Below are 17,983 nucleotides of genomic sequence, written 5' to 3'. Positions count from 1 at the left end.
CAATTCAATGCTGTTGACAAACGTTGATCAAAATAACACTATTGCTACATTCTCACATTTTGTAGACTACTTGTAAATGAAGTAATGCAGATGTTTAACAATAATGTAACTCTTGTAACTCACGTCCCCTAGTTGTCGGACCTTTAACCGGAAAAGCATCATCCTGACCAGCACATCCCCTACTCTGCACGCACACACACACACACACACACACACACACACACACACACACACGTAAACAATGGCCTGAGAGTAGTGTCTGCCAGATGTCTTCTCTTTGATATTGATGGAGCTTTAAAGGTAGACGGATATTGATGTTTTCTTTTCTGTGTGTGTGTGTGTGTGTGTGTGTGTGTGTGTGTGTGTGTGTGTGTGTGTGTGTGTGTGTGTATGTGTGCGCGCGCTAGTTGTCGGACCAGTAACCGGAAAAGCCTCATTCTGACCAGCACATCTCCTACTCTGCCACGACCACACTCCCCACTGCCGGGACACATAGGTACGTAAATATGCATTGTATTAATATATGGTATGTAGCACCGGTCTAGTGGATAACTAAAGACACATTGTGATATTATATTGTATCATACAGTAGGTTTCGTCAGTAGTGAAGTATAGGTTACTGAGAAGAATGACTTGTCTTTTAGTTTTCCTGGATGATCTCTTCTGCACTCATCCCTCCCCAACATCTTGGGGTCGTTTTTATTGATTGGCAAAATTATCAACATATTTAGTCTTAGTTTTAGTCATCATAGCTTAGTTTTTATTTATGTAGTTTTCGTCAGTGAAAAAGGGTAGTCGACGAACATTTTTCATTGTAATTTTAGTCGACGAACTCAACACTACTACGCTGTGCCTTTGATGTATTTGTTTTATTGTGTCTCAATAGGAAGCAGTCCTTTGGATAGTCCACGCAACTTCTCACCCAGCGGACCAGCTCATTTTTCCTTCGCTTCCTCTAGAAGGTCATTGTTTTCTCTTTATTCACACCCACATGCACACACTGAGAAGCACGTATGTAACAATGCAAGTACAACATTAGGGACCTAACAATAAAGTCTGTTTTTTTGACAGAATTGGTTTTATACACAACAGACCTACTACCCAATGCACAGTCAAATGTATGTTCATCCGAAAATATATATTTTCAATGTTGTTTGTGTCTTGAGTACATTCACACAGAATGCAAATATTACACACTAACACACCGATAAAGCAACTTATTTTGTTGTTGTTCAGAACGTTGATTTTTCTAAGCTTCCACATCGCGAATGAAGGCATCAACCTGTATGAATGAGGCATCAGCTTATATATATATTTATAGTTTTTGGTATGAAATATTTATATGAATATTTATTTATAATTTATAATATTTATAATTTATAATATATGACCATACCATTAACACCAATCAAAATGTCATCATGCTTTAAGTAGCATGTAGCATCACATGTGATGATGTCAGCACATTTGAGCTATGGCTATGGCCATTTTTAGCCCATTTCTTTTGCAAAACTAATGCTTGGAATGGATTCAGCATCATGAAAACCCCCTAGTTTGACACGTCACATGCTACATAAAGCATGATGAATTTTCTTATTTATTCATTTTTGCTTTCTGTAGGGTGTTAATGGTATGGTCACATATGACAATTATGAAAATTGCTCAACATATGCAAGTTAGCATCCGGCAGTTTCTACATTTCTAACATAAAACCTTGGTATACTCAACATGTCCGGATTCACAATGGGACTCTATGGGCCCGGAAAAGTAGACTATAAGTAAAACATCCTAGTACTTCTTCTGCCACAGACATAGATGTCTGGAGATGCCCCGAGGAAAGGCAGGAGACAAGAGGAGCCAAGGCGTAATCGCCTTGATTGAAAGGAAGTGAAGAAGTGGAATTGCTGCCCTGACTGCCGCCACTGTTTCTGTTACGCAGAGAGTCTGTAATAGAGACTTAAAATAGGAGTCCTTCTCACCGCAGAAAGTGATAGAGAGGAATAACCTTCAGGTCGTCGTAATTAAACTTCCACCGTTATTTTTCATTTCTTTCCTTTTCCAGGGCCGATGGTCGGAGGTGGTCCTTGGCCTCTCTGCCTTCTTCTGGATATGGCACCAACACACCTAGTTCAACGGTAGGTGTGTGTGTGTGTGTGTGTGTGTGTGTGTGTGTGTGTGTGTATACTCTTGAACAGGGGGTATTCAACTAGATTAGGCAGAGGGCCACAACTGTAGAATGATTGTGTGTGTGTTATCTGTCTATAACTGCAGTCTCTGTACATGTGTGTGTACGTCTGTAATCCACGTAACTGGAGAACCGTTCGCCCCGCCGACTTCAAATTCGACAGTTCACGCCTTCACCATTCATTTCCCAGCATGTGACAAGTGAAAACGCATTAGTGTATGTTGAAAGAATCTGTTAATTAATTAATTATTCTTATGGGAAGGGAGATAAGTAAGTGTTGAAATCTGGAATAGGCTTTTATCCTCCCTCGTGAATCTACTTACTAAATCTGCAGTCGCTGCATTAGTCATGAGAATGAAACACCAAATTAATTTGAGATATTTGTGATTTGTCATTCATTTCTTCATACTATCCTGCACATGAATATGCATTTCGTTTTATGGATTAATGTGCATATATTACCATGTGTAGAATTAGTACGCATTGTGCTATTAGGGAATTTGTTCTCCTCTTGTTTCATTCTGCTTTGAAAATGGCACACTAGCAGCAAAATGTGATGCACATTGTACAGTGCACACATTAATTGTTTGTACATACTGTACACATACACACACATGTGCACTCACACTCTTCTGTTCTTTGTTCTTTATACTTTGCGCTATACTCAGTCTCAGTGGAATAGTTAAAGCACCCCAGTGCTTCTTAATCTATCCCATGGAAAGCAAAACTAAAAATAACTAGTTGGTTGCTAAGATATTTTCTTATCTGCGGCTGATGACTTGGCCTTTCTGAAGCAGAGAATGCTGTGAGAGAGTGGGTAATAGAGAATCTGCGTAACCAATTTGCAACGCTGCCCTGCAGTCACAATCTCTTATCTATTCCTCCAGACAGAGATGGATGATAGAAGCAAGGGATTAGAGCGTAGAAGACAGACAAACACAGAGACGAGCGGAGGAGGTCTAAACCACAGTGTGTTCTGTAGGTGCTCGGCTCCAAACTATCTCCCTCTCTCTTCTTCTTCCAGTGATGGAAAGTATTTACTCAAGTATTGCACTTAAGTCCAGTTTAGAGGTACATAATACTTTATTTGAGTATTTAAAGAGGAAAATATTGTACTTTTGACTCCACTACAATTATATGTCAGCACTAATTTCTTTATTAATACGGAACATGTATCAACCACTTAAGCCCTGTTTTTATACTTTGGCTATTTGAAAATAGCTGATCTACAAGCTAGCTCACAACACAGCACGATGCGTTTTGAGCTTGCAGATCAGCTATTTGTGACTTCTTCCCCCTTTTCCTCCTGCGCTTTCCCCTCGTTGTCCGTGCTCTCTCTCTCTCAGCTCTAGCAACGGGCCATTACTCGCATGATTAGTTACGGCAGGACTGTCGCATGTGAGGCAGAACAGATGAAACGAGGAGCGGGGTGGAGGAAGTCGAGAGGGGGTTGGACATAATTTATGCACACAAAAAAAAGAAGTTGCATAAAGGTTGTGAGGCAGGGCGCCGGTGCTGTGAAAATGGATAGACACAAAGTTAGGCAAAAGGTGCACTGCACACCGGTCCTTGTGAGGTGCCAGCCAACGGGAAAGATACTGAATGAAAAATAAAAGTATAGCCGCACGCTCGTAGCTTATTGAGGACTTTACAATAACAGATAATAACAGGCAGTGATTGCACTGTAAGTGACAATCCAGTGAAATATTTTGGCGATGAAGGCACATTCTCTGGCTCTCTCTCTTCCCTCTTTTCTTGAAGTGTTTAATTGATGCCGTGGACTGGAATCAATGCTTTCGCAACAGTCAGTGTTCAGTGCATTTGTGGTGACTGTGACCTCCATTGGAAATATCGTGCGGCGTACTGTAGGCCAGCCCATGTGCCTCCCCTTGAGATTACATTTTCATGGCTGGTTTTCTTTCTTGTCCCTGCTGTGATGAAGAAAAGTCTTTAAAGTAGTTTAAAAGCACAGCCATAAACCTGCCCGAGGCGACACACGCACGCACACACGCACGCACGCACGCACGCACGCACGCACGCACGCACGCACGCACGCACGCACGCACGCACACACACACACACACACACACACACACACACACACACACACACACACACACACACACACACACACATTTATTGTAGTCTGGCAGCCGACATGCAGGCTTCTTTTGTTTAAAGTGCTAAATTTGTTATGTAGTCTTTTTTTATTGGCCTAAAATATTGTCTATATACATACATTCTGACCGGCTGTCGGCATTGAGAAATTAGTTTTATTGGGGTTTATATGTGACTTACCATTCACATCCTATATAAGGCAAAAATGTCAAACGTTCTGAATCCATTGCAAGCATTAGTTTTGCACAAAAAACACTCCTTGGGCTAAAAACGGCCATACACAACGACAGCACATTTTGGGCACAATTGGTCAAGTGGATATGGCCGTTTTTAGCCCAAGGAGTGTTTTTAGTGCAAAACTATAATGCTTGGAATGGATTCAGAATCATGATAACCCCCTAGTTTGCAGCAAGGGTGAAATCCAAAAGACCCCATCCTCTCACTCTCTCTTTATTCTCCTTAACCCTTCCGTCTCTCTCTCTCTCCTGCTTCCCTGTCCTTTCCTCCCATCACCGCTTCACCCCGATTCGGCACAAACAAGGGACTAAATTAATTTCTCTCCTATGCCACGAAAATGTGGAACGCCCTACCAACAGTCATTAAGACATGGGAATCCCTTGACTCCTTCAAAACTGCTCTCAAAGGGCAACTACGGACGGCTGCAATTTGAAACTGGCCCCCGTAAAATCTGAATCCCCCCCACCCCTTTTTCCCCTCACTGTTTAGGCTCCATCTCGTGCCAGGAGCCCTATCTCCTTCATTTAATTAAATGAATGAATGAAACATGAAAAGCATTTAATTGCTTTTCATTTGGTTGACACAAGTATCAGCATGTGTTACTGATTATTTTTACATTATTTTAAATCCATTACATATTAGCTGCGTAATGGGGTGATGAGGTGATGAAACTGAACGAGGGAATCGCGCACAGTGCGCCTTGGTGAAAATCTAATAACTAAGGGAAATTACAATCACAGATTTGTGAAGAGACAGAACGAGACCTCTGAGCTGTGAATGTTTTGCAAAATGCATACATCAAGCCGAGGCAGCTCCAACTCGGGTCACACCATCTGAGGAGAGCAATCTTTTATCAAAGGGATTGGCATTACGAGTGGTTTGAAAAGGCACTTTGCGTTGTCCTACTGTAAACCTGTGTGCATAACATAGCAAATATAGGGAAAGCGCATCGACAGACACACCTCCACCCGCAAATACAGGTGTCAGCTAAATTAATAGTGGGTTGTGTGGCCGCAAGATAATGTTTACGCACAGTGGAAGCTCCTAAATGCATAATTCACGGAAAATGTTTATTACTTGCGGATAAAGAATGGCGTACGATGGAGCCCTGTTTATGTTTTCTCCCTTTTTACCTCCTTTTATGATGATTTCCTGTTTTTGGCTATATAGAAGTGTATATTTGTACGTCTCTAAATGTTCTGATGAATTGAAAATTGTGGACCCTATTGTAAACAAGTGTACTGCTTTATGGTGTCGTCCAACAGTTTTTGTATTGAGTTGTGCTTGAAATGTACTGTAATTCTGCAAACTGTTAATAAATCAATCAATCCTATCTCTCTCTGTCTCTCCTCAGTCGTCCAGCTCCTCACAGGAGCGGCTGCACCAGCTGCCCTTCCAGCCCACCATGGACGAGCTCCACTTCCTGTCAAAGCACTTCGGCAGCACCGAGAGCATCACGGACGACGACGGGGGCCGCCGCTCGCCCCACGTCCGCCCTCGCTCTCGGAGTCTCAGGTCAGAGGAGAGGAAAAACACTGGTGTATAAAGTAACATAAAGTACATTTACTTAACACGTTTTTTTGCCGCAGAATTCTTCAAAATATAGGTGCTAGAGTGCCAGCAGATATGGTAGATTTTACTCTGAAAAGCCCCTCCCTTCCGGGAGGGACGCTTCTAGAGAGACGGAGTGTTCCAGCAGAGGTGCTAGATAGAAAGCTCAAACCTTGTAATGTAAATAATGAGATCCAGAACAGTTGAGAATTAAACAGCAACCCTTCCCCTTCCAAATGTTTTATATCATCCACAGCATTTGAATGAACAATATCCATGTTCCTTTGTCATTTCACAAAAGTAAAAGTTTAACACATGTAGAAAAATATACAAAAACATTAACATTTAGTAAATGTACTTACTCTTTCAGTCTGTTATACACAAAAACCGGGCCACACCTCCGTGCACCTTCCTCTACTAGCCGTAAACCTGTCCTAGCCGTAAACAAGGAAGTGAACGGCTGCGTGCATGTGCGAAACACAATGAGTTATTTTTTACATCAATAAAAAAGCTCTAAAGACACGTCCAATGTACTTTTACTCCACTGCATTTATTTGAAAACTAGTTACTAGTTACTATTTTGATTATTATTACAACCCAACCCATATAACCACTTCAGTCCTATATTCATTTTGGCCATTTGAGTTCACAATGCGCCGTGATGCTACACATTGTGAACTTGTAGATCTGCTATTTTTACTGTCCTTCCTGAGGGGAGGACAGTGCCTGGATGCCCTCTCAGCTCTTCTACCTCACTAGTTTTCAAAGTGGGGTCCCGGGACCCCCAGGGATCCTTGAGGGGGTTCCAACGACTATTCGAAAATCAGTTTTGTGAGGTATTGTTGTGAGCTTGTAGATCTGCTATTTTTCTTTTTTAATGTTGGCAAATCTTGGCACAAACATTGCTCTACCTTACAGGCATTTAGCAGACGCTCTTAATGCAGAATACCTTAGTAAGCAAGAACAACACATGGTGTGTGCGTGCGTGTGTTTGTGTGTGTTCCTCTCCCAGGCCCCTGACACACATTCAGTATCATACTCAGTACCCTCTTATACCTTCAGTGCTCGAGGTGTCTCCAGAGTGCAACTGTTTCTCCATTAGCAAACATCTCTGGGGCACTCTGCTCTCCATAAAGTTCCTCCTACACTGCTTATTACAGCCACCCTGCTATCATAGGCACCCTTTCTGGATGCAGCACGCCCTGCCTTACAGGCTGCTATACCCACTGCACACTCTGTGCTCGTTAATATTCACTTCTCACATTGAGTGCATAGGAATGAGCTGGCCTACATATAGTACTCTCGCCTGTTACAGCGAGCTACTGAGTACTATAATCAGCTCACTTCTGCCCCACTATATTCAACATGTCCTATTGTACCAGAGACGGCTCCATATACAGTATGGAGGCGACACTGCAATCTATATGCGGTTCAAGGTTCTTGTATTCGTCTTCCGTAGGAAGCTGAAAGCTGTAGTACAATTAACACAAAGAGCAACATACAAAAACAGTGCATATACTGACACATGTGGATATAAGGCTGAGGTAGTCACACATTCATCTGTATGCTCGTTGTCTCTCTGTCCAACAATGCAATGTGAATACAATAACTATGCAATGCTATAGAGATCACACAACGCAGTTCAAATACAATAAACTGAGGCAATAGATACATATACAATAGAATAGAATAGGAAAACCTTAATGCTAAAGACATTCGAATCTCACCAATTCATGAGGCAGTCCACCAGTGACATCACCAATGGGGAATCAAAGCTAATAGAAACTGCAGGCTTTCTATTCCTGAAAAGTTGCAATGCGAAAATGGAAGCCAATGATGGCTTCCATTTTTCTCACGATAATTAAAATCTAAATATATATATTTTTTAAATCTGCCTAGCGATGAAGTCACTGGTGGATGGGTTTCTGAACTGCCCACAGCCCTCCTATGAGACACAGAGTAGAAACAAATTGTGGTATTTTATCATGAACATTAGAGAGGACCAATTATATGAAAATAGGTTGAAACGTGGCCTCTTAAACCCTCTATTCTTCATTATTTTACTACTACTATACTTCTTCGACATTGCTTTATTTATTAATTCATGGAATTTATTCGTTTTGTTTGTTTGTTTTAAAATGTATGTTAAGAAAAAAACACTCTTTTGAAATATATATATTTTTAAATGTAGGAAAAGAAAATGGGATTTTTACTCGAGTCGTGACCCCCCAAAAATTTGTCCGTGACCCACAAATGGGTCCCTGTTTGGGAACCGGTGCTCTGCAGTCTTCCAATGTATTCATCAGTCTTTGACTCTTCTATACTTCTTTGTAACATATATTCCATGTTTTCCCTATGTCTCTCTAGCCCGGGGCGCTCTCCCTCCTGCTATGACAATGAAATTGTCATGATGAATCATGTCTACAAGGAGCGCTTCCCCAAGGTCAGTGTGACTTACACAAACTTACACGTATATGTATGTGTAGTGTCATTACATAACTATTGTACACACATTATGCACGCACGCACGGCACACACACACACACACGTGTATCCCATTAAAATCGAATCGGGAAAGCATCTGTAATTTTTTATTTTTGCCAAAAATAGCAGTGTGCCACTTTGTGCCACGCTGTGAACTTGTACATCTGCAAAATAAATTCTATGTGTTTGGGGGTCCTTGGCACGAAAACATTTGAGAGCGATTCGTGGAATCGCTCTCAAAAATGGGTTAAGACATAGTGAAACAGAGCTAACCCCAGATTATTCCTCACACAACAAGACTACTCCCACCACTGCAAATGCAGACGCAGCACGACTGAGTCTTTATCATCATCACAATGAGAACGATTTGCTACAGCAGACCCGAAAATGGCACAATAAACACTTGATTACTGAGCCTTGTATACTTTCTCCCAGACAAACATGTCTCGCCAATAACAGTGGCTTGTACTATACTGCACACTACAAAGTAAAGTCCTCAGTGTTCATTTAACTGAGAAGAGTTTATGAAATGGAACCATTGCCATTTAATTTGTACTCCCTTTGGAGTTATTATGGGTCCATTTGGTTCCATTTTCTTACTGTGTTGTTGTGTAAAGCAGACAGGTAAACCCTTGCAGACAAAGAGAAGGAAGAAACATCCGCACACTAGTTTAGAGCTTCCAGAAGTTCTATCTATAAATGCACCAAGTTTCTGTGCGTGTGTACGTGTGTATGTTTGTAATCCACGTAACTCGAGAACCGTTCGCCCCACCGACTTCAAATTTGACACACGCGTTCCACACCCCCGCAGGGAGTGCAGTGCCCGGTGTCGATTCCGTCGGATAGACCTGATCACCCCTAGATCTCCATATATGGAGCTGGCCTGTTCTGATATCACAATGATGTTCTGACATGATATATATACATATCTACTGAATATATCTAATATATATATATATATATATATATATATATACGAGTAAGACGCGCAAACGCGGGAAGCGAACGCAGCTCGTACATATTTGGGTTTTGGACGTATAGCTGCTTTGGGGACTCCTTATATGGTTATGGCTGAGTCATGGTGACGTAACAGCGGGACAGACACTTGCATCAATCACAAACAAATCACTCAGCTCCATATATGGGCACAAAAGCGGGACAGACAGACACACAGACAGACAGACAGACAGACAGACATGATCTGCTAGGTCTCATAGTAAGTGCTCACTGCGTTCGCAATCACTGCGTTCGCAATAATTTTTATAAAGTAAGTCTGTGGAGTTCGGATGTTTCTTCTTTCCTCTGGATTCTCGCCTTGATGCCTTGACGTCCAGCACCTGGCCTAAATACAGGCATAAGATATGTGCACAATCCTCTGTAAACACTGCAGACAAACAGAACAAAAACTCCGTACGGATACATACAGATTTCTGATAATGTCACACAGTGCACGTGTCATTCCGCAGGGCCGGTGTGCATTGCAGCACTCATATTGATCGTAAATAAACCTCTTGTCAGCAGGCCTGTGTCACATGGTCTATAACAGAAAGCACATACTTGACAACATTTTACACATTTTACACATGGCTGACACTCCAGAAATTATTAGGGTGCTAGTGGAAAGTAACTAAGTACATTTGCTTACAGTTAGTACTTTACTCTGAGGTGCTTGTACTTTACTTGAGAGTATCTCCAATTTCCAATACTTTTACTTCTACTCCACTACATCTCAGATCCAAATATTGTACATTTTTCTCCACATCTATTTGAAAACTTTAGTTGCTATAGTTACTTTTGTACTAGATTTAGATTATTATTACAAAACATCATCCACTTCAGCCCTATATACAGTACATTTCGGCCATTGGAAAATAGCCAATCTACAAGCTCACAATGCGAGAAACAGTGCTCTAGTCTATACTGTAGCAATGATTCCTATGGGAATATTTATTTATTTATCCATTTAACACTTATTTCAACAAAAGAAATATCTCTTACAGCACTTGTAACGGGGGGGGGGGGGTGAAATCCGTTATGTGATACAGAGATGGAAATCTGTAACGTGACGCCGCCGAAATGTCAGGAATCAGGATCCTTCTGACACGGACCGAAAACACCACGGGTACAGGATCAGTCCATTGAGCACCATCTGATCCCTGTGTCTACACCCTATAGGCCACGGGTACATGATCAGTCCATTGAGCACCATCTGATCCCTGTGTCTACACCCTATAGGCCACGGGTACAGGATCAGTCCATTGAGCACCATCTGATCCCTGTGTCTACACCCTATAGGCCACGGGTACAGGATCAGTCCATTGAGCACCATCTGATCCCTGTGTCTACACCCTATAGGCCACGGCGCAGATGGAGGAGAGGCTGGCGGAGTTCATCCACAGCTACACCCCGGAGAGCGTGCTGCCGCTGGGCGACGGCGTGCTCAGCTTCATCCACCACCAGATCGCAGAGCTGTCCCGCGACTGCCTGAGCAAGTCGCGCGAGGGCCTCATCACCTCCGTCTACTTCCTGGAGCTGCAGGAGAACCTGGAGAAGCTGCTGCACGAAGTGAGTGAACCTCGTGTTGTTATTGGGTTCCCTCACACACCCCTCCACGTATGAGTGAACCACGTGTTCTTATTGGGTTCCCTCACACACCCTTCCACGTATGAGTGAACCACGTGTTGCTATTGGGTTCACTCACACACCCCTCCACGTATGAGTGAACCACGTGTTGTTATTGGGTTTCCTCACACACCCCTCCACGTATGAGTGAACCTTATGTTGTTATTGGGTTCACTCACACACCCCTCCACGTATGAGTGAACCACGTGTTGTTATTGGGTTCACTCACACACCCCTCCACGTATGAGTGAACCACGTGTTGTTATTGGGTTCCCTCACACACCCCTCCACGTATGAGTGAACCACGTGTTGTTATTGGGTTCCCTCACACACCCCTCCACGTATGAGTGAACCACGTGTTGTTATTGGGTTCCCTCACACACCCCTCCACGTATGGAGGAATGTGATCTGCTGAAAAACACTGCGGAAAAATAACAACACACAATTGCGTATGTAGGGTTGCGACTATCGATCTTCAATCGATCTTTCAATTCATCAGATGATCTTGAAGCTCTTATTTCCCAATAACGTACTACTGTACTGTACAGGGAGTTAAGGGCGGTCCTTAAAGTTACTGGTGTTTCCCAATCACACCTGATTGCCTCTCTCAACACAGCGCTACGTCGTACTTAACCTGTCGGAAGCTGACCAAACGACTGTTCCACACAACTTCCTTCAGTACAGTACATACTATATGCTCGCAAATTAAGTTTGGCTGTAACAAGTGCGATTGCACTCGCATTTTAATGATGAAAATTAACAAGCTTTAAGCGCCGTTGGTAACTGTTCAATTCCACACCACTCATTTAATTTCTTGACTGGCAGTGACATTTGTGTCTGTCTGTCTGTCTGTCTGTCTGTCTGTCTGTCTGTCTGTCTGTCTGTCTGTCTGTCTGTCTGTCTGTCTGTCTGTCTGTCTGTCTGTCTGTCTCTGTCTCTGTCTCTGTCTCTGTCTCTGTCTCTGTCTCTGTCTCTGTCTCTCTCTCTCTCTCTCTCTCTCTCTCTCTCTCTCTCTCTCTCTCTCTCTCTCTCTCAGGCCCATGAGCGCTCAGAGAGTTCAGAGCTCACCTTCGTCACTGAGCTGGTGAAGAAGCTGTTCATCATCATATCTCGCCCAGCCAGGCTGCTAGAGTGCTTGGTGAGTCCCATCAGTGGTGGAAAGTGACTAAGTACATTTATTACATGGCTTGGTTGAATGCTTGATTCTGATTGATCAATCGCTGAATTCAGCGGTGAGTTATGTGTTGATAATGACCACTCCGCTCTATAACAGACCTCTGCCTAATCAAACCCTCTGAGCACCAGCTGCGCGGCTGCGCCCGCTTGATTTACTGTTGTTTCCAACATGACAGCCATGTAAACACACACACACTAGTGACACACAATGTCATTTACAGCTAAACATTGCTTTAAAAATTGTTTTTGAAAACAATTGAGCGAGAAATAGACGAAGCAGTACCCGAAAATGGATTCTATTTGATCAACTCACTTCCTTGTTTTCCGACAATGCTGCAGCCCTGCAGCTGGCCAGACGCAGCCAGCCCGAACTTATGGAATACTTTTTTTGTTGTGTTTTGGGTCAATGTATTAATTTGTAATAAGCGGGATTCGCCTCTGTGGTTAAACTCCCGGTGAATTATCTCCTGACAATGACCACCTAGCCAGATATTATCTCTTACTTACTCAACTACTTTCCATAATATTGTTTTCATTGAGTAAATCAAAATTACATATTTTCTTAAATTACAGTAGAATATATTAAAATTGGCATAGTGGAAATAGTGGAAATAACAGATATACAATTACAAACTCACAATGCGCCACACATTGTGCGGTGACATTTGGTTAATCAGACTAATCATCGTCTGTTATTAAAAATATATATCCAGGTTGATTTGTTGAAAACACTTAATCGAAAAAGTTATCAATAGAATAATAATTTTTTTCCCCTGTTTTTCTGCCAATTTAGTCGTGCGAATTGATATCTCCCCACACAAATGTCTGTGTTGTCAGTGCTGTTGTCTCCAGCCCCCACTGGGAGGATGTAGTGCCTTCGTCCTACCCCTCCCGCCCCACTGGAAGGATGTAGTGCCTTCGTCCCACCCCTCCCGCCCAACATGCAGTGACAATATTATCATCTTCCGCATCCGACTTGCCTCCACTGAACACGGGCCAATTATCGTGTTCTTGTAATGTAGACACTCGACAAAGCCGGTTGCACCACGGTGGATTTGCTCCCCGGTGGTTGGCAAGACACTTTGTTTCTGTCGAGTTGCAGCCTGTTGTAGATCAGCTGTTTTCAGTACGCCCGTGCACAACCAAGTATGAATCAGGCACAACACACTGTCTGACACACACGCTCCAAATGTAATCAGGGAGACACAACACAGACACGGAGGAATTAAATGGCCATTTATTGAGTGAAAAGGTTTTTCAAAGCCTTTGCCAGCCTGGAAGATTATAGTCCTCTCTTTCTTCATCTTGTGGATATGAGGACACTTCTCTCCGCCCTCAAGGAGGAGGTATAGTGGTGGTGGTGTGGGTGGAGGTTGCAGGGGTGAAATTAGATTCCGTACTCCAACTGTGGCTGCTGCGGTGCTGAATTGAGCCTTCCTGCTCAACTTGTTATTGCTCTCAAAAAGGAGCATAAGAGTAATAAGTGGAGTTACACAGACCTGTAACTCATTTCATTCCCAGCTAAGTATCAATCCTTTACACGGGGGCATTTAGTTGTCGTTGGATAAGATTTTGTCCACATTTCCATCCATGCTGTATTGATGTTGGTACCATTACGAGAGACAACAGGCAAACATTGATCAAAAATAACAATTCTTCTACATTCTCTAATTGTGTAGACTTCTTGTAAATTAAGTAATGCAGATGTTTAACAATAATTTAACTCTTGAGAGCGTAAAATGAAACCATGAAACCCCCGAAATTCTTACCCTTATAGAGTTAAAGATCTATAAGGGTTCATGTGGTTACCAACTCTCCATCATTTAGCTGGGGACCACCTGGAACCCCTCAAGGACCACTGGTGGTCCCCAGACCGCATTTTTGGGAACTTTCCGCTTGTGTTGGAAAATGACTACACACAAACTACTGATGTAGTAAATAAAATAATAATAATTGCATGTGATTACATACAGGTGTACTGCATTATATCTGTGGAATAATAAATCAAGATGGCAAGAGGAGAAGATGTATGTTACGATGAAACAGGGTTTGTTATTGGGGGCACGAATGGTAGGAGCTTCACACAACGGTTGCTAACAACCAGTGTTTTCAGATCTATGAATTTATAATGCGCTTGTCTATAGTATGACAGCATACTGTATGGGCTGCATAACGGATGCATGCCGTACTGCACCGCACATGAAACATAGGTTGTTGGAATCTTTTGAAGCTGCGACTGAATTAGCACATTCTGGACGGGAACCTCTTTTGGTGTTTGAAGCCTTATGTTATACTTTAGCTATTGAAAAATAGCAGATCTACAAGCTTATAGCGCGGCACTTTTGAAAAATCGTGAAAGTCTGGTGCAAATGTTTTAATATATTCTTTCAGAGCGAACGTTTTTAACTCAACTCTTTGCTTCTGGGGGGTTCCTGGAACAACATATTTTCAGATGGGGGTCGGCGGCCAATACAAATATTTTTGGGGGTCCTTGACATGAAACTGTTTGAGAACGACTGACATAGAAACATGGGATTTTCTGAAAACTGTCAGGATTTAGAAGGCATTTGTAGCATCGTCCTCAGGTCCAAATGGGTTAGAATCCATCTTCTACACATACAGTAAACTACCGTGCACTTTTCTGCTCTCTGCGGTGAAATATATGCAGGACCATTTTCCCCGAGTAAACATGTGGCAGTGAAAGATTCCTCTTCTCTCCCACACTGCTTGTCAGTCTGCACGGCCGTACATCAAGCCACTCGGGAGATGCATGCAGTTGCGTGTCCTTGCTCTGTTGATGCGTACATAACTCAACCGCTGCTCACTTAGTGGTAATAGCTTCTCTTCATACACGGGGCTGCAATGCTTGGCTTATGCCTGAGTTTGCGCTCCCTGATTGACAGTGATGTAAAGTAGCGAAGTACATTTACTCCAAATACTGTACTTTTAGTTTCACGGTACTTTATAGTTTACTTGTATTGCCTAGAAACCACACGAATCTGTCAGAGTATAAAAATAGCCCTGGGCAGTGATATTAACCCTTATTTCGGTGTCTTTGAATCGTTACCTTATGTTTTTATTGAGAGAATAAATAAAACAAAACAAAAAGCAAGCTTAACCCATTCAGGCCTGACCTCAAAATGTTGTCTGTCGCACCGTTACAGAGGACTAACATCATGCTGTTATGTGGGAAGTCTGTGGACATTACTTGGCATTCATGTCTGATCTGGTCTGAGACATGGTCGGGACTGGGAGGCAGAGCAGAGCATGTTATCAGAGAGGGAAGGTTATTTCACCTCTGTATTCTCTCTCTATATATATCTCTTTCTGTCTCTTCCTCTCTCGTCTCTCTTTCTCTCTCTCCCTCTCTCTCTCGTCTCCCTCTGCCTCTCTACCCCCCCTCTCTCTCCACCCCCCCCTCTCTCTCCCTCTGTCTCTCCATCCCCCCCCCCCCTCTCTCTCTCTCTCTTTCTATCTGTCTCTCTGTCTGTCTGTCTGTCTCTCTCTCTCTCGCTCTCTCCCTCTCCCTCTCCAGGCGAGCAGATACGAGAGAGTAAACGTGTAGGAAGAAAATGACCCTGGCTGCTTGGGGCTCTGCTTTCTAATCAAAATGTTATTCCCCACCACCTCACTAGCGACACAGCGATGAGATGGAAACCCACAGGACAGCACTAAAGGGCAGCTTCATCAGGCAGAATGATGTTTTCAGGGGATCAATTTAAAGTTAGCTGTGTGTTAGCGGGGATGGTGTTTATGTGGCAACCCCATAACTATAGTGGATTAAGCCGTGCCATACCATGGTAGGGAACACGATGAAATGTGGTTTCATGATGGAACGTGATCGGATTACGTGCCTTAAATGTACATACCTTTCTAGTTTGTCCAACCTTATTTGAATACATTTATGTCACAGCTTTATGTGAAAAATTAAATAAAAAAGGGTTATTACAAAAAGAAGAAAAAACATGATGGGATTAGTGGGATTCCATTATGTTATGTTATGTACAAATGGTAAATGGTGCATTTATATACGTAGCGCTTTTATCCAAAGCGCTTTACATAGATTGCATAGATTACATTCACCCATTCACACACATTCATACTGTACACGATGGCGGAGGAAAGCATGCAAGGCACCAACCTGCACATCGGGAGCAATTAGGGGTTCAAGAGTCAGAGACACTTCGGGATCGAACAGGGAACCTCGTGGTACCCATCCGGCCACTCTACCCCTGAGCCACCGCCCCGCCCCGCCCCTTCTTGCTGTGAAGCGACAGTGCTAATCAGTGAACCACCATTAATGTCCATTGAAGCCGATAGACACGTTCTGACTTTGTTTGAAACACTTCAGTGCCTTGATTATCACTTGTTCCCTGCCAAGTGATTGGCCATACAATGTTATGTGAGTCAGTATGACCATTAAGGGTGGTTGTTATGTAGGTCACTGGTTCTCAAAGTAGGGTCCAGGGAACCCCAGGGGTCCTTGAGGGAGTTCCACTGGGTCCCCAGCGAAATTCATTATTAAGTAACTATTTTAAGACTTCGAAAATAGCCGATCTACAGGCTCACAATGCATCGTATCATGATGTGTTCATGCGCTTGTAGATCTTCTATTTTTTTTTTTTTCCTTTTTTTTTTTTTTAAATCTTGGCACATTTTCTCTCATGGGAGTCCCTGGCACAAAATCAATTTGGGGGTCCTTGACATTAAATAGTTTGAAGTAGAACACACCCAGTAAGTCTTCATTCCAATTCTGTGTCAACCTTTCCTTGTTGTTGACCTACCGAACATTTAACCATTCTGTAAGTTAAATGAGAGAGGGGGAAAGTTTGTTTTAGTAAGACAAATGCATTTCATCCTTCCATTCTACAGTACTAGCTCAACCAATGCTCATTGTCTCATTCCCTTTCTTTCCTATGGCCATCCATTTGTACACTCTCAGCGTTTCCGGGAATCTGGCCGTCGCAGCATTCAGCCGCGTGGGTGGAGCTTCATTTCCATCCACCAGCTGTCTAAAAAACAGGAAGAGACGCCTGCTCTGACTGAGCGGAAAACTGCCGCGCCTAGACTCCTAAGTGTGGAAACAGCTTTAAGGAGTTTGTCTCATTGCCTTTGTTTCCTATGTGGCCATGCTAGGAGTTCAACCCAGAAGAGTTCTACCACCTCCTGGAGGCAGCAGAAGATCACGCCAAGGAGGGACAGCTGATGAAGACTGACATCCCTCGCTACATCATCAACCAGCTGGGACTGACCAGGGACCTACTGGAGGGTGAGAGAGATGGAGGGAATTGGGAATATGAAATAAATACATTTGAATCACCTGATATGCTTGGTTGACCGCGGGTCTGCTAGGGGCCTGTACTTGGTCCACTAAATGACCAAAAATACAAGTCGCAACACACCGCATTGTGAGCTGTATATTACACCTACTGTATGTTTGCATTTCATGACATGCCCAGAATGGGGATTGTAACGAGACATGATGGCCAAAGGTTGAGAACCCCTGATGTATTGGATGAGCAACCAATGCAGATTCACCCAGACTAGACTGTCTGGCTGTGCAGTGGTGATCACTGTGTCTTTCATTAATCATCATGGCTCTAATTCACT

At 43.0% G+C, this 17,983-nt stretch overlaps 1 protein-coding gene across 1 annotated transcript in view; it reads left to right on the top strand.

The window, feature by feature from the left end:
* Positions 1 to 390: 390 nt before the first annotated feature.
* Positions 391 to 17,983, top strand: part of LOC308312331 (microtubule-associated serine/threonine-protein kinase 1-like) — a gene marked incomplete at its 5' end in the record, with an annotated part of 47,366 nt that continues 29,773 nt past the window's right edge. The window contains 8 exons of the mRNA XM_080758933.1: positions 391 to 496; positions 887 to 962; positions 2,063 to 2,135; positions 5,895 to 6,055; positions 8,459 to 8,534; positions 10,931 to 11,140; positions 12,234 to 12,335; positions 17,510 to 17,642. Of these exons, the coding sequence (XP_080615059.1) occupies positions 391 to 496; positions 887 to 962; positions 2,063 to 2,135; positions 5,895 to 6,055; positions 8,459 to 8,534; positions 10,931 to 11,140; positions 12,234 to 12,335; positions 17,510 to 17,642 (937 nt within the window). The remainder of the gene's footprint in view (positions 497 to 886; positions 963 to 2,062; positions 2,136 to 5,894; positions 6,056 to 8,458; positions 8,535 to 10,930; positions 11,141 to 12,233; positions 12,336 to 17,509; positions 17,643 to 17,983) is intronic.

This window comes from Protomyctophum bolini (assembly GCF_963924005.1).
Source record: "Protomyctophum bolini genome assembly, chromosome: 3".
Classification (NCBI taxonomy): domain Eukaryota; kingdom Metazoa; phylum Chordata; class Actinopteri; order Myctophiformes; family Myctophidae; genus Protomyctophum; species Protomyctophum bolini.
Note: the sequence above shows the minus strand (reverse complement) of the source record. Positions and strands in the feature narration are given on the sequence as shown.